Source organism: Neopelma chrysocephalum, unplaced genomic scaffold, assembly GCF_003984885.1.
Source record: "Neopelma chrysocephalum unplaced genomic scaffold, ASM398488v2 Primary Assembly neopelma1_70, whole genome shotgun sequence".
NCBI lineage: Eukaryota > Metazoa > Chordata > Aves > Passeriformes > Pipridae > Neopelma > Neopelma chrysocephalum.
Genome location: NW_020897730.1, coordinates 3,564,944 through 3,592,159, shown reverse-complemented (window position 1 = coordinate 3,592,159; position 27,216 = coordinate 3,564,944). Strand labels below are relative to the sequence as shown.

Sequence of the window (27,216 nt, the reverse complement as noted above, 5' to 3'; positions counted from 1 at the left end):
GAAATTGATGATATTTCACCAGAATTCTGTAAAGACAAAAAAGATACTGACAAGATGGATCACGAAATCATTAAAATGTAGCTGTAAGATTTTGATTGAAAATCATCCTTGCTAAGTCTTTATAGGTGAAGATGAATAGAGGCTAAATCCATTCAAGCATTAACGAGAAGTCTATTTAGAATAAGAGTAATTTGGGAAGATGCCAGGTAAAAATATTAGATTAGCAGAGAGTACCAGAAACTAAACAGCCATAAAAAATTTTAATTAACTACAAAATGTTCTTCAGGTAAATTAAACTCTCTTGTGGTAATATGAAGAATTCGGCATTCTAATCACCAATAACCTTGGGAAATCTTCCATATGCATCAGCTGTGTGACCCACTTTCCCAGAATCCAGATAGTAAATAGGTTTATTCTATGTAAACCTAAAGAAGTTGGAATCACATCTGCAAGATGTACTAGAGAAAAAGGCTTTTACATGAACAATGAAGGACAGAAAAAAGTGAAGACCTTGAAACTTAAAACTATTCTAAATCTAGGCAAATAGCTTCTGTTCTCCTAGTCAATTACAATTCATGGTGACAATGTGCATTCTCTAGATGGTATTGCAAATCAACACGTATGAATCACAACTTAGCATCTTCTATCGCTGTCAAACACTTTTTTTTAAACCACAGAATCTGTAATAAATTTCAGGACTCTTCTGCTCAGTGTGTTGCCAGCAGTAGTTACCTGCAGCTAGTCAAATCAAACTGTCAACAGTAAAATAAAATCAATCCTGAAATGTGAATTTCAAGTCATCTATATGTTAAACTCTTAGTCTCAAGCATTGTTTTCTCTGTCTTCTTCTAGAGGATGTCTCTGAAATCCATTATTGCTGAGGATCATTTTTCAAAAATATATTACCCTGAATGAAAATATTTCTGCCCCTTCTGTCAGAGCAGGTGACCTCCACATACAGCAAGTAGCAACAGCCCAAGAAGCCAAGCCCATTTTCTGTGGCTGGCCAGCTGAATTCATACCATTTTAAATAAAGATTAATATCTTCCAATAACACTGGATGCAGTTCATCTTTACTCATTATCAGGACATTAAACTTGCACAGAACAGAAACGAAAGTTTATTTTTTTAATATAACTGGTCTGCACTTCGCTCATCATTCTCTGGTTTTGTTCAAAACCATAGTCCACTACCAATTTATTTTAATATTATCTTATGAGCAAAATTGACAAAAGCTCTCTAAATGTTTAAGAAACATAAAACGAATATATACACAAGTACCAAGTCTTTCATTCTATCTAATTTTACAAAATTTGTATGTGGAAGTAACACGATTCCCCCGCACAAAATGAGGCAATTTCCATACAGGTTTTTTTTAATTTTTAACAAATATTTGCATGAATTTGATAACTACATGAGCAAGGATAACTAGTTTTTGCATTGTCGAAACATGTTTATCAATTTAATAACATTTGGTTATTCATTCAATGTAATGACATTTGCTTATTCCAAGCAGGGGTTTTTTATGTTTCCAATATTTTTTTATATATTTAATTCCACTTCAGGGTACTTTGGAAATATACATAACTTCTCAGTGACATAAAGAAAATGGAGCAACCAAACTTATAAATTGATAATCAGTTCACCAATCAACTCAAATAAAATTTATTAATGTTACTGTCAATACAGTAATATGTTATACATTACAAGAAGGGGAAGAAAATCAGGGGATTTATGGAATCATTCTGAACACAAATTTCAAATATTCATATTCAGGTTGACATGTTTACTATGTGCAGGTTTTTAGAATGTCTAGAAATTCCTTCTCATGATAATTTGAATGTAATATTTTCTAAATGTATGTTTATTAACATGAAACTTTTGAGAAGACAATCAAAGATCCTGACCCCATTGTAAGCACAAGATCCCAAATATCCTTTTCAAGTTAATAGTGTCAAAATTTTAAACAAATTCTTTGGTCCTTAGTATTGCTTAAGCTACTTCCCTATAAATTTGCGTGTAAAATCCAATTTGCTCTTTAGTACAGGTGACTCAACAACTTCAGGTAATGGTTTATTTTCTGACATATTTTGAACATAAAACCTACAATGCATCTCACAGAAAACGAAATCCGCAAGCATAATGAAATTTTCTTTACTAAAGGACTCTTAAGGCAGCAAAATTTTCTAAAGAATAATCACGAATTGTTCACATCTGAGATAAGCTGCTTTTTCAGTGCCTCAGATCTCACCTTCTGTCAGTTATCACATCCTTCTTTCATGAGCCACAGATCTCATTTGTAAAAGAAATGCACAATCTCGAGATCATTCCTCATTGTTTCCATCTCATTCCTTTATCTGCCATCTTCTTCTTTTCCCTTTGTGATACTTTCCATATTTTCTTATCCTTTTCTCCCTAACCACATTACATCTCCAGTCTGTAGTTCTTACACATACAGAAGCTGCTTGGCTACCTTTCTGCAGAGTGCTGAATTAGCACTACATAAAGAAAAGCCTTTTCTCAACAAGCAATTACTATTAAGCACAGCAGGAGAATAGCAGCAGGGCAAGAGACCTTCAGTTAGAAAACTGGGGCGTTGGTAGGGGGGGTTTTAATGGAAAATTTGAAGACATGCTAAAAATAGCAAATGTACAAGTTACTGCTTCTGCAATTTTCAATTACCTATCCTTCATTGTGTTTACAAAAATTACCAATTTTCTTCAAAACCCAAACAAAAGCTCTCAAAATATGCCTCTGTGAGAGGATAACACCTGAAAAGAAGTAAGAAGGATCAAGGGACAGTCAGTAGTAAATGTAGGTAATATATTTTGCTACATCAACTCTGTCCTTGCACAAAATATCTGAATTCTTGAGCTCATTGGCATTAGTAGACCTCCCACAACAAAATGGAAAAGCAACACCTTTTTACTTAATATGCCCAGTAGGCCACTCCAGAGCAATAGCACAGGCCCTGCAGACAGGCTGTGTCTGCACCAACGCTTCCCTCTTCATGGGAACGACATGAGTAGGAAGCAAAGCCGTGTAACTTCATGGGAAGCATTCACTCTTTGAACCAACTGCAATTATTAGGGAGAATCTTTGGGGTTGCTGTTGAGTTATCACAGGCTGACACAAGAAGAGCACCACGCAAACAAGATGTCATTTGTTCCCACAAACTTAAGAGTGATTTTCTCATGTCTAAGGAACTAAGAATCAGACACTGAGCACAAAAAACTATTCTTCCTAAGGGAAATAATCCTGGAAAGTCCAGAAAGTGATTCCAGAAACACTCTATCCCCTCCAAAGGCTTTCTCTACATTGGTAAATAATGCATGTCAATGCACAAAACCTGATTTCAAGAGGAGTTATAAGTGTATTTCAGTAAAACTTTTGGAAATTATACGGGGAGACTAGAACCGGTAACTCTGCACAGGAAGTTTCAGGAAGATGGCCCAAAAAACCTTTGCCTATCAACAAAGCCTAGGAGCAGAGAGGTACTTCTTGAAGTTGCTGTGGAATTGTTTCAGCTTTTTCTTTCCTCTGGAAGGGTCAAAAATCACTCCGTGTCTTTAAGGAAAGTCCAGAAACCATTGAAAACCTCAAGGTTCCTGGCAGACAAGGGGCACAGGCTTGTAACACGTAATAAGAACAGAAGTAACAACAAACAAAAAGACCAGACTACTGAAAAAACTATACCCCTGTGCCCAGAAGGAAAAAGAGCAAAGCATGAACATTAAGATAGTGCAATAACTGCCAAAATAAGCCTACTTAAAGCAGAGCACTCAACAGAAACAGTTGGAAACTTACCAATCACAAATACGGATCAGTGGAAAAGAAAGGAGCAGAAGATAAATATTCAAGGAGCAAAGCAGGTGACAAGATTGAGGAATCAAATAGCTTAACACAGAGAGAGCCAAACCCGAGCAAACAGAGAAAAGGAACGTAAGGCACTTGGTTCTTCTGCAGCAAAAAAGCCGCTACCAGTGGGAATGCTGCACATCGAGCACTGGCACATCAAGCAACCTCTCCATCAGCCTCCTGGGGGAGGGAGGTTTTCCTCCCCTGTGCTCCAGGTCTCCCCACGGCACAGGGGCCCAGCACGGGGCCCTTGGCACAGCCAGCAGGTACATTTACAGGAGCAGCTTTGCCGCTGGCAGTGCCAGGGCCGGCGGGCCAAGCAGAGCTGGCAGCCTCCCCACTCCCCTGACAGACTAATTGCCCCTGGCACGAGTTCCCTGAGCCAGAGAGCAGCCACAGCCCCCCACAGTGACCGAGGCACAAATGCCATTCAGCAGGCACTGGGAGCAGGGCAGCGCATCCCAGCCACAGCCCCACAGCACACCCACAGCACAGGATGGGGAATGTGGCCATCCAGGGATCTCAGCCCCCCAGTGACCCCAACCCGTGGCCAGTGTCACTAATGGCAATAGGAGAGAAGTCAAGACATGGTCAGCACATTCACTGATAGCTCAGCAGCAGCAAGCAACTAAAGTATGCCACACAGAAACAAACAGGGTTGATCTAAAGCAACCAAAAATCCTAATAGCTTTTCTTCCTGACATTTATTATTGGAAAGATCATTTCCTGCACAGAACCCTTAAAGACTTTTGAACAGATTTCCGAAGGAAAATGCAAGTAAATTATTCACCAAGCCTAACATCTAATATTGTTCTTGCTGAATTCTGCTACTAGTTATAACAGAAACAATTTTCGAAATTCTGCCAAATGCAAGATCTGCACTGCTGTCAAGATGTCAGTGTCTGTTTCAACACAGCTGTTAAGTGTTAAAGCATGACACTTGAGAAAAGCAAGGAATCAGTCTAAAGAAATCACAAATAATCTTCATTATTAAGCAAGCAGATGTTACTGCAGAAGTTATCAAAGACTTGCACCTCTAGAGTAAGCATAAGGTGCTGGCAGAACAAAAACAACATCCACAGATCAAGTAAGGACAGAAATATAATTAATTCAAAGCTCTGATCTTAACTATAAATAACTAATAGAAGGCTTCATAATTGAAAGCTTCCACTCATGATAATTTTTTAATACACAGTTTAGACATCTGTCATTGCAGTCAGCTCAGGCTACAAAAGCACACACCAGCATTGGGGTGCCCTCGTTTCACACAGTTATATTTACAGAGTTTACCAGTGACACTCAGTGAAAGGAATATGTCCAAACTGGAAGGAGATGGAATTAAAATATTGTGAGACTGAAATAATTCCTTTAGTTTTGAGTTATTTCTCTTACACACATTTTAGCCAACTGGCCCATATGCAGAAATGTGCAAATGCTACAAGGGAGGCATCTTTTTCTCACACATTTAGTGGGTAATATAAAAATAAGATCACATCCTAAGTCTCCTCAAATTCACCCTTCTCACAGTGCTGGAGCCTGATTTCTGCTGTAGAATGAAAGAACATTTCTGCACCACATACACACTGAAACACTCTGCCCCTGCCACACTTCCTATCCTATTGCTCATTATACAAGCATTTCTCATCTGGATATTTTTTTCTGCTTAAAATTATGGGTTAAGGCACAATTTAAAAAATATTTTTATACATGTATCAATATAACTGAAAATTTAGACTGAGTACACACCACAGAACACGAGTTCGTATGAGGTACTAAACAGGTGCTTGCTGTTTACCTTCTGGGCATTGACAAGTGAATCCATGGATGTTGGATGAGCAGGTACCTCCATTCTGGCATGGCTGCTGGATGCAATGATCAATCTCTGACTGGCACAGCTCTCCAGTGTAACCTACAAAACATACACAATATTCAGAAAATAGAGCAAAAGTGAGGGTTTACCACAAAATGTATTACTAGTCATCCAAATAGAAACAACATTTTTCTTGAATAAAAATTAATCAAAATAAGCAATAGAATCCAGGACAGTCTTCTAATTCTTCATAAAATGAGATTTCTAATTAAAATGTATTCTTCACTGGAGAAGCATAAATAAGTAGCACAAATCTGGAGGTTATATCAACTGTATTTTAATTAGAGCAATATTCTGACAGCACTAATACAAAGGAGGTAGGTGCTCAATCCTCATCAGCACCCACATAACCAAAAAAATAAGTAATTTTGGAAAGATTTCCAAATGCATCTTGAATCTCAAGTCAATAATCTTTATCAAGACTTCAAACAGAACTTGACACTATGAATTATTTGTGCATATGCTGAATGACTGTCATTTGCTCCTACTTCTGGGCTTCAAAAAGAGTGTTTATTTTAAGTGGGAGCTGTGAAGAATTGCTCAGCACAGTTGCAAACTCCTCCAAATAAGCTCCTATAAGTTCACAAGCTACAGATTGTGTGTACTGTACTATTTGACCATAAGTCTGCTTTGTTCCATATGTCTGATGTCTGTAACACATCCCCAGAAAATGAACAAACTTAAAAATACAGTCTAAATTATTATACACTCCAAACTTTAATTCCTTAACAAATACCACACATTCCCCTTTTCTAATTTTTATTTACCTCCAAGAAACTGTCTTGAATGCATGACTGAAGAAGAAACTAAATGCTACACACAGACATTATTTTTTTTAAAGGAATCCTACATAAAATTGTAAATATCTTCCGTAGCAAGCACATTTAACTCAAGATCTGGTGTTAAAGACTAGTAAGCTATGACCAGGTGACACTGTTAGTACACTGCTAGAAACAGGTACAGAAGACAAAAGACCCAAAGGTGAGAAAGAGGACATGGCTGGACTAGGATTTTGCTGATGCAGGGGGAAAAAGGAAAAAGAAGGAAAACCAAACCAAACAAGGGGGGGGGATTTTTTTTTTTTATTAATAATTATTTTTAATACAATCAAAATTTAAATTTATGTGTCTTTTGGGCAGGTTAATACCCATACCTGTTCAAACCTATTGGTATTACCATAAAATAGCTGTCAACACAGATTGTTATACTTGGAGTTGCTAGAGCACTACTACAGAAACCTTCCACTTTTATATGCTATAGGGAGCTGAATTATAAACCTATTCTCTGCAATGCAAAACCTGAAGAAAGAGCTCTGTTGTATGTTGTCATATGATTCTATGAAATCACCTAAATCAGAGAAAACTAATGAGGTTGAAAGCAAGAACTCTGGTCTCATAAGGCAGGTCCTCTGGACCAGGTTAAGGCATTTGGAGGGCACTTTCCAGCCTCACTCTGGAAAACTAGTGATTTTCTGCAATTTCAATTGGTCTCCAACAATGAAGTATTACAGAAGACTACATCCACGGATTTCTTTCATCCATAGGCTTCATAGTTTTCCAAGTTCTCACGTTCAGCTGATTATTTTTGTCAATCATAACACAGTATTGAATATGCTTAATTCATTTAAATTTTTTTCCATCTTTAAATGTTACCAAGCTTGTGAAGGTTAAAAATTACCCTGGAATACAGGTATCCAAAAGAACATGGCACAGAAAGGCAGAAACTGTGCTGCTCTGAAGCTTGCTACAAGAATCTGACTTCCTGTGATTGCCATTACAGCTGACAGGAAAACTCATCAGAGATAATATTTTATGACAGATTTGCAAAAATAAAGATGTCCTATCTTATCATTATCTATAAGGCACGTTTTGTCCATCTAAAAGACAATATGATTCAAGAATATCATAGCAAATATGTCACAAGGGCTGGAAATGCAGAGGTGCTGAGCAATCACCATGGGGGGCGGGGGGAAAGCAGTTTTCTGGTGAGATACACATAAAGAATCCTTACACCTCTGCATTTTGTGCTGATATTTAACTTCATAACATTTCCTTCCATCAGAATTTGAGAAACAATCATATTCACATACAACTGTTTCTGAAACTTGCATATTGAGACATTTATGATCATTAAACACTTATCTACCATTTTCTTTAATATTTTTCTGTATGAAATGAATTTTTTTTTTAGAAATTCCAAGTTAAATGAAAACAAGTTAGTTTTCCTGACTATTTTTTGATATGTCGATGCAAATTTTGGTGGAAAAAATAATTATGCATAGAAACACAAACCAGTGAAGTCAACAATGATTGAGCCATCTGAATAACATTAGACACTTGCTATTAAAAAAATAAGATTTATTTTACAAAACTTAAAATATAAACATAGTCATAATGTGTGAAGGTCACAGAACACTGGGGTCATCAAGTCCAACCTTTGACAACACACACTAAACCATACCACAAAGTATATTTATGTTACTCTGCAAAACTTAATTGTACAACCTGAAAATATTAAGATATCCAAGTAGAAACACCTTAGCCTTTAGAACTAAAACATCAGAATTATCATAAATATTCCACTTTTTTTTCTTACACACCTACAATGAATAATTTTGAAGTATTTGAAAAATATTTCATATTAAAATTATATTCCAATAAAAAAATTTGACTTCATGGAATTCAGGCAGGGTTTTTTAGAATCACTATTGCATGTCTTCTGAGGTAGGGAATTTGAAAATAGATATTTAACCTAACAGTACTTGATGTAAAACAATTTCCAGGGCAATTATTTCAGTAAAAGTAAACAAATGGCTTTGAAATATAAAGTTCAGATAGAAGACTTTTCTATAACAGTCATTTAGTAAGGTTTTTTCCCAATAACATGTATCTTTAATTTACCCTCCAGTATATGACCATCACTTTTAGTTTAATTTTAATTTCAGTGAAGATGTCAATAATAATTTGATCCAATTTTTAAAGTAAACTCTTAAAATAACTTCAGACAAATCAGACACTTGCTCATTAAGCAAACCCACAAACTACAAAGTTTATTTTATGAATTTTTTTAAAGCTTTCAAAATTTAAGTTAATTCTGAGGAATGGTCCAAGAACTGCATAGCATAGAGAGAATTTTCTCCCATTTGATTGGTGCAACATACAGAAAGAGTTTACTAGTTACAATGAAAGCATGTTTATTCAACAGCTAGTTTTAAAATATACTTAAAACCTGAAAACTGGAAAAAATCTGATTAAGAAAAAGCTGATGTAAACAAAATTTTGCTTATATTTTCTTAATAGTTAAAGTTCTATTAGTTATGAACAATTCACTCATTAGATTATGGTTTAGATATGTGCTTTCAATGGTGTTTTTCAGATGAAGAATCTTTCACAGCCTTTCGAAAACTGCCCTCGTGTTGTTGTACTTTCCACCTTTCCCGGTATCTGCAGTTGCACAGTTCACTGCTCGGCAAAAGATATGCACGGGATGTCCAAACAGAAATGCATTATTCAAAGTGTAACACAGAACCTACCAGGCAGGCAGCTGCAGGTGAAATTGTTCCTGTCGTGTTTCTGGGCTACATCGGTGCAGGTTGCATTGTTCTGACAGGGCTGGCTCTGACAAGCATCAAATTCTTCACACAGGGAACCCTTATAAGCATCTTCGCACTCACAGAAAAATGTTGCCTAAAAACAAACAGGATATGTATTTCCCAATATATTTTCAAAGATTATGTGTTCATTTAATACCCTACTGAACATAAGATGTTTGGGTTTCCTGTTTATAACGACAACAGCTGCCATAGATACATCAAATACTAAACCTGCACTAATTCTTCAGCTAAAATTTTTTATGATGTCAGGTCATTTCATCCAGACAAGGAGGCTGGGATCAGATCCATCATATCTAAATCACTATAAATGTTTTCTTCCATTCCAAAAACTAGATTTATAGGCTGAAATGACTGTCAGGATAAGTAATGTGCAGATTTACTGCAAAAAAATCCTGCTACAAGCATACACCCTTCAAGGGAAGGGCAGGACTGGCTCCCAGGGGGTCACTTCAGTGGTGCTTCAGCAGTAACAACCCCTTCAATTTTGTTAAAATATGTCTTCTTCCAAGTGTATTCATTACTTTTTCCAAACCCTGCTGCTTAATAAAAAAACAGGACCACTACCACTGCTAAAGGTTTAAAATACCTATAGAAGGCATGATATAGCACATTTTTTTTAGTAATAATATAATTAAAATTAGATTTAAAAAATCCTTAGGTCACCAACATTGCCAAGGAAGGTTCAAAGAAAGGAAGCAAGGTAAGTTATCTCATCTGTAGTATAGATTTAGGTTAAATATCTCAATAAACACTAGATGGCAACATCATTCACTCTCACGTTTCAAAGCCAGATCATTAGGGCTGGAACGCAGCTGTCCCATGCACAGACATTGTAATGCAAATGTGCATGGAAGTAGAAACAAAAAGAGGGGGGTCTTCCATTTTTTACTCGTGTTTGCTTCATATGAATAAACATCTGTGGCTTAAGTAGAAAATAATCATCTTCACATAAATAAAAAACTTTACTCAGTAAACCCCAGATTTCAATCTTCCTTACAAATACCTCACTGGTAGAGTTATACAAGGATCAATATGATACATCTCTAAAACTCAAAATGATGGGCATGTTATTTATCAGAAGTGCAAGCAGTCCTTGCTAAGTGTACTAAGAGTACAGTCTATAAATGTTCTGGAATTTACCCAAGCCTCTTCACAAAATAGCTCTGAATATCTCACATATTAGAAATGACAGGTTTCCAAACAAGGCTGCAGTTCAACAGAAAGTCAGGCAAGCAAAACAGAGTCAAAATTATTGTACTCCTGTTGTACAGTGACTTACTTTAAAGATAATTCACGTGAGCTGTCTACAGAGACACAAGCAGCCCGGCTCTGCCTGCACTAACATCCTGTTATGCAATATAAATATTAATACGTTTAAACAATGCAACAATCAGCCATTGCCTCAGCAATATTGATTAAATAGGAAGTTAAGAAAAGCTCAGATAATATTGATACCACTCTAAGAGTTTCATACAGGCGTCAATTTACCATAAAGAATAGTTAACAAAATGGATTTTGAAAGCTGCAAAAGGAAAGCATTGTAACACTTCAAACTGAAACGTCTAATGACAGATAACAGTTCTGAGGTGCTGACAAGTTATTCTATAGAGAAGATTAGGTGTTATTGTCACTTCCCCCAACTGATACTATTACTGTTTCCCTGAATAGCTAACATGTACTAGCATATTTGAGGAAAACTAAGTCAAGGAGCAGCGCCACATTGCCACAACACCAGTATTAATGTCACTATCTAAGAACTCCAAAACCATCTACTATCAATAAACAGTTCATCTGTGTATTTTACTTGATTAAGAGAGTGCAAATCTAAAATACATAATTTTGGGTGGCAATAAAATAAATTTCTTAAATAATCTGCTATTATGCAAGTTGTATCATTTTATAAATATAGTTGGAATATAGTAATGTTTTCCCTATTTTAAGTAAGCAGAGTAATAAGTACTTTTTTTTACTATAGTAAAGAAACTCTTAAGAGGACCAGAACAAAATTAATGTCTACACTTTCTCTTGTTGAGAAAGACTTTCAGTATTTATTACAACTCCCAGTGAGTTGCTATAATATTTGAGTAAAACATTTCTGTATGATAATTACATACTTTGTATTTAGGAGTATATTGGACTCAGGAAAATAAGTCCATATGCGGGGCAGCTTGCCTTCAGGTATACATTAGGGTTTCTTATAATTTGCCTTTTTACAAATCATAATTAAATATATCTACCCCAAAGCTTCTAGTCCACAGAGAAGAGACGGAATCCATTGCTATTCATTTCAATGTGTAATTTCTCTGTGCCAGCAGAGGCCAGTTATTTTTGTGTAAACCTCATGGGTTCTAAATCTAGCAATAAAATTTCATTTTTACACAGTCACCTCTTACATATTTTACATGGGAGAGCAATCTGTGAAAGAAACAACTTTATCCCCATATGTAAATAAAGTTGTGGCATTCAAAATAAATAGATGGACAAAGTTCACTTCAAAATCCTACATGAAGTCAGAAATTCACACCAGACAAATCTCTCTTCTTTGTGTTAATACAAATATTTTTCTCTTCCATTAACACCTAACTGGTTTGAGGACAGCTTACTCTGGTGTAAAGCTGAGTAAACGAATCCGAAAGTTGTATTTATATTGTGATGATGCCAAGACCAGTGTTGTAACTTTTGACACATTCCTGCTTCCCTCTTGTGGACAAATGGCAAGCATGGCAGGTACAAAGTTCATACAAAGCAAGGAAAAGGCATCACTTGGACTCAGCAAAACCTCACAGAACTTTGTTCAAAGTGGTGGATTTTATGTTACTTTCAAAAGCAACAGTAATTGAAAAAGAAACTCTGCATTAAAACTTTGCTTTTCATATCCACAGTCTATAAAAAGTATCTAGCTGAGTAGAAGCCAAGTTATGTATCGGTAAGGAATGAGTAAAAACTGTCCAAGACTCCCAGGTTAGACCAGAATTCATTTGTTTACAGTTGTATGCACTCCATAGATAACAGTTTGCCACTGTGCTCATACCACTGCAGATTGTTAATTACATTCAGATTTCCCATTAAGCAGATGTGTTCCTACATTCTTCTACATTAAACTAGATTTGAAATAAAACTATGAAGTACATAAAGCCCCAAAGACAACCATAAATCTTCTTGGCACTGGGAGCAATGACTACAGCCAGCAGAGCTCTGAGCTGGTTCGTGGTATTAGGTCTTTTATCCATTCTTCTAAGAAGTTGCTTTGCATCCTGCAAGACTAGATTGTGCAAAACAGAATGAATTACAGATAAAAACAAACAGCAAATCACGAAGGACTTGCTGTAAACTTAAAGAAAATGAAAGTTTAAGTTCTGCAAAAAGAACCGTGTCCTGGGAAACCAACACAACGGTTGTACATGTCAAGTGTGTCATTTTGGCAGTTGTTGGCTCCGTCGTTAGGGAAATCATGGAGATATTTTAGGGTATATCTCACATAGTTTGAGTTAAACAAAGGCAAAAACATTCTGCTTAATGAAATACGCACCTTCTATTTTTACCTTATGCTGGGCATGAATCAGTTTCTCAGCTGAGAATAAATTCTCTTATGCAACTTAATGGGCTGAGGAGCAAAGAAATCTCACAGATCTAAACAAACACCATGGACAAAGAGACAACATGGCATTTTTATTCTCCCTGGAGTAGGAGGTTGGACATAAATTATGTACATTTTGGTCACTGTATCTGAGGTTTTAGTGAGCTACCCCAGCCCAGCAGGCTACCTGGCACAGGTTTGATGGCACTCGAGAGGATCACTGGGGACATTCCTCATTTGTTCAAGTTCTAGAAAATTCAGGAGCAGTTTGTAACACGTGAAAATAGAAGAAATTGCATTTCTAAAGAAAAAACTTTATTTGAAGAGAAAAGGTATTTAGATATCTTCATACAAATATATTTACATTAACTTTTATACATTATTTTGTATTTAGAGATATTGAGAATCCTGCTAATTGCAGATCTCTGACTGCCATTAATTGACAGACACCTCTCCAGAAGTGGACTTCAATGTGGTTTCTGTGTCCCACAGGGACAGGGTTGGTCAACTACAGCCTAGTGCATGTCACATCCGAAACACTGCCTTAATAAACTTTCCTGTTATTAGATTCAGAGAAAGAAAAGTGGAAATATAAGAACAGTCCTAAATTTTTCTATTCATTTGCCAAGGAAAACAACATACCACATGTGCACAAGGCGGGGCACATTTATCACTAACTGTTCAGGTTTTAACACATGAATTTTTCAATGCCAAGATTACAAGTAGGGACATACGAACACTGATTTTTTTTTTTTTTTGAGTTAAATAATTGCTCCTCTTTTTTGTCATGAAGTCAGTCTGTCTTTCTTTTTAAAGAAAATTTTACTTTACTTGCCATGTCTGAAATATTTATAACACATGGATAATTATTAAAGGCCATATATGCATTTTCCTTAATGCAGAAAAGCATTACTTCTTCTGCATAGATACAGGAAATAATTTATTTTTATTTTGTGACATATGACACACAACAAGAGAAAAAGATTAGTCATAAAAATGGACAAACAACATGAAAATATACAAAATAAAGCTATTTAGTAAAGGCTTTAACTCTCAAATTGACAAAAAAAATGGAAAAAGACTAAATTTTGATATGATGTTATACATAGTAAATTTGAACATATTATTTACATAAGTGAAGTTCAAAATGCCAAATTTATAAAATAAAAATTATAACTATAGTAAAGCAGAAAAACTAAACTGGACTATGAAACAGAACCCTGTATCTGAATGAATAATTTATTTGGATACCAGCCAGCTACTATAGCAGAGTAGCACTTATTTCTAAACGCATCTTGCAATAATTATGTTCACACATTACCTCCAGCATTTTATAAAATTCATTTTTGAGAAATAAAACAGATAATTATTCCAGATGTTAGCACTGCCTTGTATATATAGATTACTGTAGCAATTTAATTATTGTTGTTACAATTCAAAACACCATTTTTCTATCAAATATGCTTATTGAGAATTTAAATCAGAAAATGGTAGCAGATGAACTAAAAGTGAATTCACTAAATATGCCAAATTTTCTGTGCTCAGAGCAGGCTCACAGCTGTTAATATTTACTCAACAGTTACTATTGCTTTTATCTCCCAAATGAATATTAATAAAACCAAAGATTAACTGCGCATATTTGTGTTGTAAATGACTTATAATCCATGAAATAAAAAATAACATGTATAGAAGGTAACAGAATATACAGGATCTAAGTCACAGAAGGACGTTCTAGTTCTGTAAAAGCAAAACACAGAATGCAAATTTAACAGATTTGGTTTTTATTTTCTCATATTACTTGACCACACAAAAAATCCACAGTGGCCAGTGGCATTGGCATTGTAATCTCTCAATGTAGCATTATGTAAAAGAGAAAGATCTATAGGAAAACTCCCAAGCAATACCAAATTACTCTGTTCTGTTTTTTCTCATAATTATGCTCAGATAACTCCATTGCACTGACCAGTGTATTCTGAGTGACCAGTTATTAAGATGTGTAGAGATAAGCACTAAATTAAATCAGACCTAAGACCAAAACAAGGTTGAAGACTTAAACTGGAACACATTGATCCGGAGATTGGAGATCCCAAGTGTCCCCCACATGGCCCTTTTCTCATAAAGAAACATTCTTAGGTAGTGACAGGATGCAGCACAAATTACCTTATACCTGATCAGAATAATTGTTTTTACTGCCAGGAAGGGTAAGAAACTTTGCATCTCGTATCTGTTATTTTCTTACTTCAAGTGCTTCATTTCTAGGTATAGCCAATAAATATACTGTTGTTATCTAGTAACACCTGTGAGCTTTAGAAGGCTGTGACACAGCAGCAAGGCATGCACACACTCAGAGGACTGTTTATAGTATCGTGGAGTTGCCACACTGCAGGAAGGTCTTGAAAAGTTCCCCTTACCTCATCTGGTTTGGTGATACATTTTCCTTTCCCCGAGCACTGCAAGTTCTCTGAATGGCTTCCCACAGGCAGGCAGGTACTGACTTTCACTACCACGGTCAAGCGTAGAGCCACAATGCACTTGGTAACGGAATCGTTCAAAAAACCTTTAAAAAAAAAAAGAGAATATTCTTACTATGTGACAAAATACGCTGATGCATATTAATGCTCTACAGCCAGACAAGCAGATAACATTGATTTGAAATAAACTGTCAACAAAGAACAGCATTGCTCCCACTTAATACACACCTATCTGAATTCAATGCGTGTGAATACAAACAAGAACAAAGTTTGGAGACAAACGCTCATTATATTGATTAATGAAAGAAAGGCAGGATGGTGAAATAGATCTACTTCCAGAGTTCTGATCTGCAATCATTTTTTAGATCTCAAATAATCAAATGCTTATGCCTGCTATCTTTTTGATAAGTAAAAAAATATATTTATAAGTTTTCTAATGACAAGGAACATCAAAGTCAAATTTTGTGGAGAAATATGTTTAAATGAATTCACAAAAGTTACTTCAGAGCTCAAAAGCACACAGATTCATTACATTGGTTAAAGATGCAGAATCCCTTTGTCTCTATTTTTTATGAAGTTTGCAAAAATATACATACACAACTTGACAGCATTTCTTTGTGTATTATTGAATGCAAGTATTATTGAATGTCTGATCTGATTTCTCTATAAGGTGATATAGCAGGTAGAGATGAACACTACATGAAAATGGGAACATTTGACAAGGAAGAGGGAAATTCATAAATCTCTAGCTAGCACCAGAAATTGCATGGAATTATAAACATTGTTGGTTGGAAGCTATTAAAACACACTGGAGCTTAATGACATCACTATCACCCACAATTCTAACAGAGATATCTGGAAAATAAAATAACGGACAGCAGGAAAAATAAAATATGGCACATACACAGCCCATGACATACACAATTAAGTCCGAGTTCTTTTCAAAACATACAGACTCTGCTTCTGTACTTCACTTGTGCTCAAACTGCATTGTTCCAGCACAGGGATTAAAATCCTGGGTTACAGCCCTTCCATGTGTGGCTGTTTTGTTTGGGGAGCTTGTGGTAGAATAAATGTGCACTGATATAAAATGTGTGAGGTTGGTACAGTGTATATACTGCATGCAGAATATATGCATAAAAAATCCACCAAAGATCCTTCCATAAATTGTCAAATTTGACTCCACTATCCTTAGTGCAGGTAGACTCCAAAGGGTATTTGAGGGTAGTACCAGTATGGAATGTTACAGACACATTATCATTGCAGCATTATTCTTTTCTTTAGAAATTAATACGGAGATAATTTAAGCAAAAAATTGATGGTTTTTTCTTAAAATATTCTTATTTTTAAAAAGAATTACAGTAAATAGATGCAAGAAGTGTATGACAGAATTTTTTCCTAACATTTTCCACTTTAAATTCTAAAATCCACTTACAGTCTAAACCTCTAAGGAGCTTCAATGATGCAGTCTAGCTTCTTCCATTATAGACTGGAAATAGCACAACATTTAGTCAAGTAAAAAAAAAAAATAGTACAACAAACCATTTATTATGAACAGGAATAAACAAAAGTTTTGTGGAACGCTTAGAACACCAAATGAATTTTCCTTCAGAACAGCTGCTAAGCATTACTTACATTCTGCATACGGAAGTGTCAAGCGTGACTAATTCTACAAATTCCATAGAAAATCATATGGAAGACTTCCATTCTTTGTCCTTCATTTTTAGATTTCACTTTTTGAAATGCTGCCTTCTTTCAACAATTAGTTGTCTATGATCCCTAAACCCTATCTTCAAACAGGAAAATCTCACATCCAACATAGACTTCATCAGCTTGAGTGTAGCCTTTACAAGTTAGCTAAATATTTTAAAGGATCAGATTAAAAAAAAAAATGTTTTGGGTATGGTTCCAAATGTCTAATGGTCTGTTTTTGCTAGTGAAGATTATTGTAATCTGATGACCTCTCCAGAGCTAGCCAATTTATTCTGGCCTCAATACATACCCTATTTTTACCCATCTGTTCAAAGATGCAGCCAGAATTATTTTCTTTAACAACTGAATGCTATTGTCACTGGCAGTCCTGCAATTATACGTGAATGCTTGGAAGAATGTGGTATTTAGGAAATGTCTTTGGGTTCACATTTGCTTGTCTGAAGCAGATTGTTACATATTCTTCAGGACAGTTCCCTAAAGAAATATTAAATCAACCTTCTTTGTACTTTGAATCTTGTTGCTATTTTGGTATCAAAAGCCCTTCGGCAAATCACTGAAAAAATCATTATTCTCACTGGAATGCCACATATTTTCCTGTAATTTCCAATTATCTCACCTAATTTCCAAATACTAGAAAAATACAAACACGGATATTTATTTTCACTCTACAGAAGTTGCATACAACTTTCGGAGATCTCTAGATTTTAAGGCTAAGAGGTTTGTTTGACCACCTAAATATAACTCCCTGCTTAACTCAGGTCACAGCACTTCAATTAATTCCCTCCCCAATTCCCATAACAGTAACTGAACTAGAGTGAGTTTTAAGTTCTATTTTTAACTTCTAGGTAGGAGAATAATTTCAGAGGCATATTTACAGCTACCTTCATCTAAGGTCTGGAGAAAAACATTACAGCAGTTTATATCAGAAGGTAATTTTGTTCAGTTCAACCTTGCTGCTTTTCTAAAGCTAGTTAAAACATAACGACATCGAAGCATTTTCAGTTGCAAAATTCAGGGTTGAGCTATTTACAGTAATGTTAGGGAAACAATTCTAAAGTCTAATAAATCATAACGTGACATGAATAGTCATTTAGATTGCAGAGGAGGCGTTTTCAGGCTTTGTGTGCACATTTGATAGTCTGAGAAATGCCTGCACGATTTCACTGGCAGTATGTGAGGTAAAATACACTACAGCTCATCCCTCCCTGGTAGTTTCACCTACTTATGTCTAGAAGCACCAAATACATATGCTCTGTTTCACTCATATCAAGAAAGTTAAGAATGAAAAATAAGGAATAAAGTCAAAACCAAAGATGACAGGTGTCATCATTATGTCCAGGTGCTTTCAGCAAGATCATATCATGCCATTCAGATTGCCACTACTTGCACTTTCTAGAGCACACAAACTGATTTGCTTCTTCACAAGCCACATTTCTGAACAATACCTTCCTCCTAAGCACAGCAGACTGAGGTCAGCAAGCTGGTCCATATTGGACAGCCAAACTAAGGAAGACTGAAGCTAACACCAACTAAGATCATTATCTTACTGCACATAATAGTAATGAAAGGCATAACACTGCACTACAAATGGTTAACTAACACTTGGTGTGTACCCAACACTCGGACACACACAAACACTTGCCTTTTGCTATTGGCTCAAATGTATTTCTCTGTATTCTACACAGTGAATATATGTATTCCAACAGATATTCACCTGTGGCTGAAATAATAGATTATCACTTTAGTTCCCTACATTCAAGTTCCAGTTCACAAAAATATAGGTCTTTCAGTCCACCTGGAGGTTTCTTGGATGAGTGAGAATGACTGCCAAGGGGATAGGGCACTCACAATGAAGTATCAGTCGTCAAGTTTTCAACTTATTTTTAGCCTGGTTTCCAAAGGAAATGAGACAGCAGTGGGATGTCTATCAGTTTCCATCTGTTCTCTTTTTCTCTCTCAACACCTTCCCACACCAAAAGCTTTTGGGGTCAGTAGCCAACTTCAACATTTTGCAAAGCAGTGAAGTTCTTAAAGACACTAAGTGCCTACAGCTTCCCTATACAGGATACAACCCTGGCACCAAGGGCATTGATAAGCCAAAATGGGTAGGAAAACAAAAAAGGGCCCCAGAATAAGGTGCACAGTACAGTCAGCTATTCATTGTTTGGAAAATGGGAAACTGGGACGTATTCAAATGGAAGAAAACCAGATGCTGTCAGTCTTTCAGGAGCAAAGAAGCGGTTTTTGGTGTGCCTGCACCACATCTTCGGTTCAAGTTATGTAGTAACATAATGAAGCTATAATACTTCCAGATCAGACTTCAGCTTCTAGAAACAACACTGCTGTCATCAGAGCATATTGAACCATAGTTTATAAGCTTTAGTGGTCCAGGATAGAAGCTACAGGACAGTTCATCCACAGATAATGTAAAGCCACAGAATTAACCTAAAGTGTAAAAGAGTTAAGAGGAATTTTCTGTTTGACCGTATCTCTCACATCACAGGAGAAGATGTTATCCAGCAAGCTAAACAAGAGTGGTCAATATGCTCAACCTTTTGTGGTCATTGAACTTTGCAGACATAATACTTTAAAGAAAGGAAGCTAGGAAAGAAAGAGAACAATATTTTGATTGCAGCAATCACTAGAAAAAAAAAGAAAAAAAAAGGATACATGAATTCTAGTTCTTTCTCCTTAACTGTTTCTGTCCAAGTTTTATCCAAAGATTATTTCATGTCCATAACACTCACACTGTCCATGCATCATATGGCTACCATTCCAAACTATGAAAATTACTACGAAAACAGGAGTCTATACTAATCCTCACCAAGCTTCAGTGCCTTTTTGATTCTAGGGATCAAGTAGTAAATTGATTTTAACTATATAAACCAATTTTCCTCTCTTATGGCACTGCATATCACAATGTCAAATAGTTATTCATCGAGCAAATCTAAGCAGGCTCAATCCTTCACTTGTTCATGGAAGTCACATTCAACTCCTTTTAGAAACCTAACAAATTAAAAAGCATAACAAGATGTGCTCATGATGCACTTGATTCTGAAAATTTACCTTTACATGTTGAAGTAGTAGAGACCTGCTTTTGATTTACAAATGGACAAACAATTGTCATCTTTTCCATGACCCTAAAATTCAGGGTTGTTAAGGCCTCAGGGTTGTTAATACCCTCAGAGCCCTGACACCAACAGTGTTCTACAGAATTTGGAAAACGGGTCAGGAATCCTTTCCTTGTCTGCTCAGGATGATTGTCATACATAAGAAGAAAACAAGAGATGAGAAACAGGTAATCAACGCCATTCTCAATCTTTGATGCAGTACTTCAGTGCCATCAGCACCGTACCAAACATGTGAGATCATTCTCTAATGATGCTGCTAGGCAACACAGCATCTGGGGATACAAAAATACAGCTGCAATAACAAGATTGCTATTTTGTCCACAAATAGCACTATTTATAGGTGGTACAAGTCTCCCAAATTCTACATAGATCAGCATGCTTACTGTGCTTTATCAGAGATATTGCTTTTGAAAGTCTATATATATTTTAGTGAGAATTGGTTCAAGACCTGTTTCAAATATTTTATTTTTCAAAAGTTCACATGAAACAGCAATTTAAAGAATTTTTTTCTGGTTGTTGATGAGTGACTGAAAACCTTCTTATTGCATCTTTTGTCTTCTCCAAATTGATACCATAGCTACAATAATCAATTTAAAAATAGATATGCTTTCTTCCTTTGCTATCAACATTGAAAACTCAGCTTGGGCTCCTAAAATCAAACATATACTTTCTTCTCAGGCATAATCACTTGAAGGTAAGCGAGTTGCTGGTCAAGTTACATTCTCAGTAACATTACTGCAATTCTGCCAGAGGCAGGTTGACAGTGATAGTGTTACACTGGTGTAACAGAAAGCAAAATTTGGGTGTCAGAAAATTATTACCAAAACTTTGGGAAGAAACAGCACACAGTTTGACTTTCAAGCTGGAGCTCAGTTTTGCAGGACTGGCAGTTTAAATATATTTATGAACTGAGCAAACCAATTGAATTCACTAAGCATAGAAAAATCAACAAGCACACATTCCATTACATTTCCTCTATAACAAATAGCAATTTCTGAATTTCATTGTTACTTAAACAATTACCCAACTTAATAGCTTTACTGGACCAAAACCCATAACAGAACTATGAAATAGTTAGCTAGCAAGAGTACACTCACATTTACAAAACCACTTTCATACTGCTTATGAAGGAGATGTGACAGTAGCTTAGAGTGTGACCTTCTGCCACAGCCTCAAGGACTCTGCTTATGGTCCCAAATGCTGATGAAAGCCCCAAAAAGGGTGACAAGACTAGTCTTCTAAAAGATTTCCTGTATCACGATTTCCCATTGTATGCTTATTTGTCAGCATTTCAACAATGTTGCCAAGCTGGCAGCGAACTATTTTGAGCATAAATGTAGACCACCAGAATCTCTGATACCTCCCAAAAGCAGTTAAATGTGGTGGAATAAAAATGACGTAGCTGGGGCTGCAATAGGGGGAGCTGTGGAAGATGGGATGGCAAGGTTGGCTGGGGTATACCTATAACGACTTAGAGGTATCACTTAGATATATCTATAGTGACCTCAACTTAGAGGCTTTATGAGTGGCCACCCTACTTTTAAATACACTTTACAGTATGTTACACTACTAGCTGAAGATCTCAAAGCATTTTACAAGCATTATTAAAATGCACCCCTCATTGTCCTCACATTGTTGCATTGCATAATGTACCAATTATGCATTGGTGTCCTTATTTCGCAGGTCAGGTTAAGCAGTCTCTCCAAGATCCCACAGTGCAAACAACCATGGGATCAACTGAACATAAAGATCATGACTGGTCACAAAAGTCATACTCGAAGAATGAGAAATCTTAAAATTAAATAAACAAACAAAAGGTAAATACCTTTCACCAAGCTTTACAAATGTGAGCACATGAACCTTCGAAGATGGACTAGAAAAATAATTTCCCACTGTTGCTTGCTAGAAGTAGCAGAGAATAAAAATTAATTTTGATACTTTCCCAATTAAAGATTACTCTAAAGAATTAAAATTATTTAAATGCTAGCTTAAAAGAGAATATGATGTAAATAGTCTAAAGTTTACATCTACTTATATGTGGGATGAGGTACATGGAACTTGATCATGAAGGACAGGATATTTATTTCATCATATTTATAAAGATACCACTTCTTGATACCATATCTTATATAGGCCTACAGCATTCTTCAGAATGGTTTGGATTTCAACTGAACACTTCATTTTTTGCTTTATAAGGCCATCTTTTTAAAAAAATCATTGAAATTAACACTTCATTGCACTCTTTTTGCTGTTCACAGTTCTGCTGCTGCTGCTATTGTTTACCAAAAGGCCATTTTCTGCAAGGTTGGCTCTTGTGCCCAGAACTCCAGGGAAATGTTCAGCTGAGCACAGTGCTGAATACTGCAGACAATAGGGCCCTTCCAGGCAAACTACACACTTAAAAATGAGAACCCCATGAGCTGGAGCAGTTGTCACCAAAGGCCCCCACCAGCGAGGCTGACTTGCACGAAAGGGTCACGCACACGGACGTTCCTGCACAGCGGCCGAGCAGCAGAACAGCCAGAACACTCCAACCACGGCATGTGCAGGGCAGGGAGATTTAATTTAGTCCACAGTGAAAGAGGGTTAAGTCAAATGACTGCACATATGCCATGGGCTGGGAGCTCACACAGATGCTCTGCTGACACAGAGCCACTTGTTAAAGCTGGAGTAACTTGATTACGTGGCTCTCACTGAATTCAATTCACACATCTCCTATTATGAAATAAAATTGTGCTATTTAATTTTTTGTTTAAGTGAAAACAATTTCAAGACATAAGTAAACTGCTTTCTTTTGATGGAAATATGTGTGTGTGTTTTAAAGGTAGGTAAAAACACAAAACACATCACTCCAAAGCCCCAGTTACAACTTGCCTCCTAATCTGAAATTCTACATCCAGATAAAAAGAGCTAGAAAAAACTGATTTATTTCAAAATATAGCTCTAGATTGTTTATTTTTCACACAATATTTTTGCACTGTTTCATTTTGTCTATTCAATATCGCTGCAGTCATACTAGTGGTGACCATTTGTTAATGCATGATGAGGTCTTGCAAGGAGATTCATTAAATAACCAAAGAGGATCAAAAATGTAAATAAATTCTCAGGGCAGAGATAGGAAAGAAAGTACTTCATTGCACTAGAAAGGCAGAACAGCATTTCGGACAGGAAAATATTATACTTTCTGACATAGAACCATATTGTTCACACACTTATTAAAAAGCAACAGATCTCTTGTGTTTGAGAAGCCAAGCATTAGTTTGCCTTATTAAGCAAAGCTTTAAAAAGTTTTGTGGAATTCAAGTAAGCTGCCTTATAGGTGCTGGCATTTGAATGGCATCAGTATTCATTTCACCAGAGAGATTCTAGAGCATCCATTTTCAAGTGAATTTGTACAGCTACCAATTTCATTTAAGGAAATACTTCTGAAATACTTGATAAGTATAGTTTAAAACAGCTAGTTATGTTGTATTGATCTAAAATGCTGGGCATAGTGGATAAAAACAGATTACACACCTGTTCTACATCATGTTTTGTTTGCTGTGATGAAAATAACTGTTATAATTTAAAGACTGTACTAGAGGATTTATTTTCTATTTGGATAAAAATATTATTTCATATAAATGTTAAACCTTCTGCCTTATTATCTGCAAGGTCTTACCTGAGAAACAGAAATTTTGCTCATAAATTTCTTCATCTCATTTTATAAGCAGACAATAAGCTGAAAAGCTAATGTAGCAATATCTCATGAAAGTGGCTTTTTCAGCAGCATCATGGAAGAGCTGAATATAGCACAAAGTCAGAAAGCAAGGAGTTTCAAGCTACGTACAAGCTTTTATTTTACATTTATAGATATAAACTTTTTAACACATAACCTATGGGAAATGAAGGCAAAATTATAACACCCAAGTATTTGTTTTACTGTTTTTCTGAAAGAGCACCCATCATTGCAGCTTCAGTAGTGGGCACACCAAGGCAGAAAAGCAATTTTTCCAACATTTTATCATGAAAGCTGATGAGAAGCAGATTTTTTTCAACAGAAATAATACCTTAACAGACATGATAAAGACCTGAAAATAGAATTTAATTTTTTAATCTTGTTAGGAGAAAGAAAGGAAACAGGTTGCATGCATACAGTCGGCACTGCCAGCTTCACACTCTATAGTATGCCCAAAACCCCAAATAAAGACTTCTTAAAACTAAGTAATAATCATATAGTATGTAATTTTGTATTGGTATGAAAAGGAAAATGGCCTGAAGTTGCGTCAGGGGAGGTTTGGGTTGGAAATTAGGAATAGTTTCTTCCCGCAGAAGGTGGCTGGGCACTGGAACAGGCTCCCCAGGGAAGTGGTCACAGCATGGAGCCTGACAGAGTTCAAGAAGCGTTTGGATGATGCTCTCAGGCTCAAGGTGTGGCTCTTGGTCCTGTGCAGGGCCAGGAGTTGGACTTTGATCACTGATCCTGGTGGGTCCCTTCCAACTCAGGATGTTCTATGATTCTATGAATTATTCCTCAGTCTCCAAATTCACTGGGGGAAAAAAGAAGCTATGGTGGTTTTGTTTACGAGTTGTTAACTGGACTGTTAAATACAACCTGCTATCTGTGCAGCCACACAGGTGTATCTATACCAGTTTTCCAAGTAGATTGGAAACTGTGTGAAATTAGAACAGACTGACTGGAAGTCTCTCAGCTACAGGTGTATCTTTAGATACACCTGAAGCACAGAACTGTTGCCTGAGTGAACAGGTATATTAATTTAATACCAGGATAAAATAACTGACTCGTAAAAGAAACAGATGGTCTACAATCACTGCAAAACAACTAAAATGCAAGTGTTACATTAAAAGCATTAAAATACTTTTTTTTAATCTTGGTTTTGGTTTTTTCAGTATTTGTGTTCTCAAAGCTAATGTTCCAGTTTTCAATCAGAATGTGATTGAATGCCTGGATAAAAGAGATGCATGCAAAAAGTCATAGAGGATTTATGAGGGAGTAGCCATTCAGCCTGAAAATGTCCTTCAAGGCCCTTCAGCAAGGTCTTTTTTATTTTTTAAAGAAAAATGTTAGTGCACTATTTTTTCAAGAGAACTAATATTTAATCAATTTAGTAAATCTTATGTGCTCGCAACAAGCTTGTGTAGAAAAATATATCCATGTTCCAAAATCCAGTATATTATTCCCTGAAAGTGAGAAGTGCACAATGCTGAATGGATTAAGATTCTCCCCAAATCATATAACAAGCAGCACTTTTAACTCACCACAGAGATCCTGTAACCTATTAGCATTCACGACAACTTCAGACTGAAAGACTTCTGCACGAACTGACGCTGCATCAGGGAACTCTTATCTCGTTTTTTCAGACTCGTAATATGTATTTCATCTGATTTCAATTTCTCAAAATATATTGCATGAAGAATAGGTGTGTGACTCTAACAAGGTAAAGGTTTGCAGTTAAGTCATTTTCAAATGTTCTAGTACCATTATTGCTAGCATCAATATATGAAGATCCTGAATTAAAACAAACACCAATGAGATGTTTTATAAATATGATAAATAGTTTATGCAGGAATCACTCATTAACTTCAAAGAACGTTGGGACAAATAGTATGAATCTCTAGCTCTATTGATGTAAAAAACTTTCCATAAATTAATGTTTTAGATGTTGAACCCTTAATTGCAGTCCCTTATTTAAAGATATCATTGATTCCCTCCTGCTTCACTTTCTAACTATCTCTTTGGCAAATCTTGATACCCAGAAGAGATACTTTTCTGTACAGATATCAAAAACATCTCTTATTCTGAAAAACCCTCAGTTAAATACTCCTTTTCTTTTTTTAAGTCCTGCATTGGGGCACAAAATTTTGAAATTCTCTTGGCATCATATGAAACTTTGCTGTTGCAAACCATGAGCGGGGATATACAATTCACCTGGTTTGTACCATGGACCAACCAACTAGTTATTACCTTTGTCTGGCAGTAACCTGGCATTAAAATCCACCTTGGGATATGGAATGTGCTTCATCGTGCTCCTAATCCACCTAAACTACTGAGTGAGTCAATACTTTCATGCTCACTTCAGAGCATGAGCCATATTGGTCTTTTTTTTCCCATTGGCTAATAAGTACACTTCCTAATAAAACATTATTAATTATTTTAGAAGACTGACATGTAGTATCAAACCTTACAAAAAAACTTTAAAAATACTCTGAGCAAAGCATGGAAAGAATGTGTTACAGAAGGTAAAAGCCAGTCTTCAAGTTAGTGCTCTTTGCCATCTACAGGGGCTTATTTGAACAGGGTACATGGTGTAATTTAACAACATAATCATGCTGCATAATCACAGCACCACAATTCTTTTCTTGCACTTCAAAAGACTGTTTGGAGATGCAGCAGCCATTTTATAAATCCCATTACAGAATACAGACTGCTCCTTTTCCTTCAGTTGTGCTCCACTCTCCCCCTTCATTCTCATACAGTGCAGGTCCTGTCTCTGGGGTGAGCAGCGCTGTGCTGGAGGTGTCTATTTTTAGATGTCAGAACAGCATCCTTCCCAACCTCTAGACATTGTACCCGAACCACATGATCAGCAAATCAGCACATTACTGCTGACTTCTGTGTCTTTTCAATCTTGTCTAAACAACTTGAAACTTGTGTCACCACAAGGTAACACAAAACAAATAATATTTCTCTAAATGTTTTATCTTTGGCGTAAATAACTTATTCAGAAAGATTTGCAAGAGGTAATTGAAGTACCTTGCTGAGTAAAAAAAGACTTGGAGGCAATACAGTGAGAAGTGACTCAAAAGTGACTCAAGATGTAGATCAAAAAGACACATACATTCCCCAAAAAAAAATCAAATGGAAAAAGCATCACTCAGACCTCCCCCATTTTTCTTTTACAGTTCTCATTACAAATTTTTTAAAAGAAAACAAAAAATGCCATTGTACAGAACTCACAAATTAAGACAAGAAACCCTTAAAA

The 27,216-nt window shown here is 36.1% G+C and overlaps 1 protein-coding gene across 1 annotated transcript in view; it reads right to left on the bottom strand.

Moving 5' to 3' along the window:
- DNER (delta/notch like EGF repeat containing) overlaps nt 1-27,216 on the bottom strand; it is a 119,863-nt gene that overhangs the window by 29,493 nt on the left and 63,154 nt on the right. Inside the window, exons 5-7 of the mRNA XM_027686217.1 lie at nt 15,330-15,475; nt 9,261-9,414; nt 5,654-5,767 (exon numbers count right to left, since the gene is read on the bottom strand). Of these exons, the coding sequence (XP_027542018.1) occupies nt 5,654-5,767; nt 9,261-9,414; nt 15,330-15,475 (414 nt within the window). The remainder of the gene's footprint in view (nt 1-5,653; nt 5,768-9,260; nt 9,415-15,329; nt 15,476-27,216) is intronic.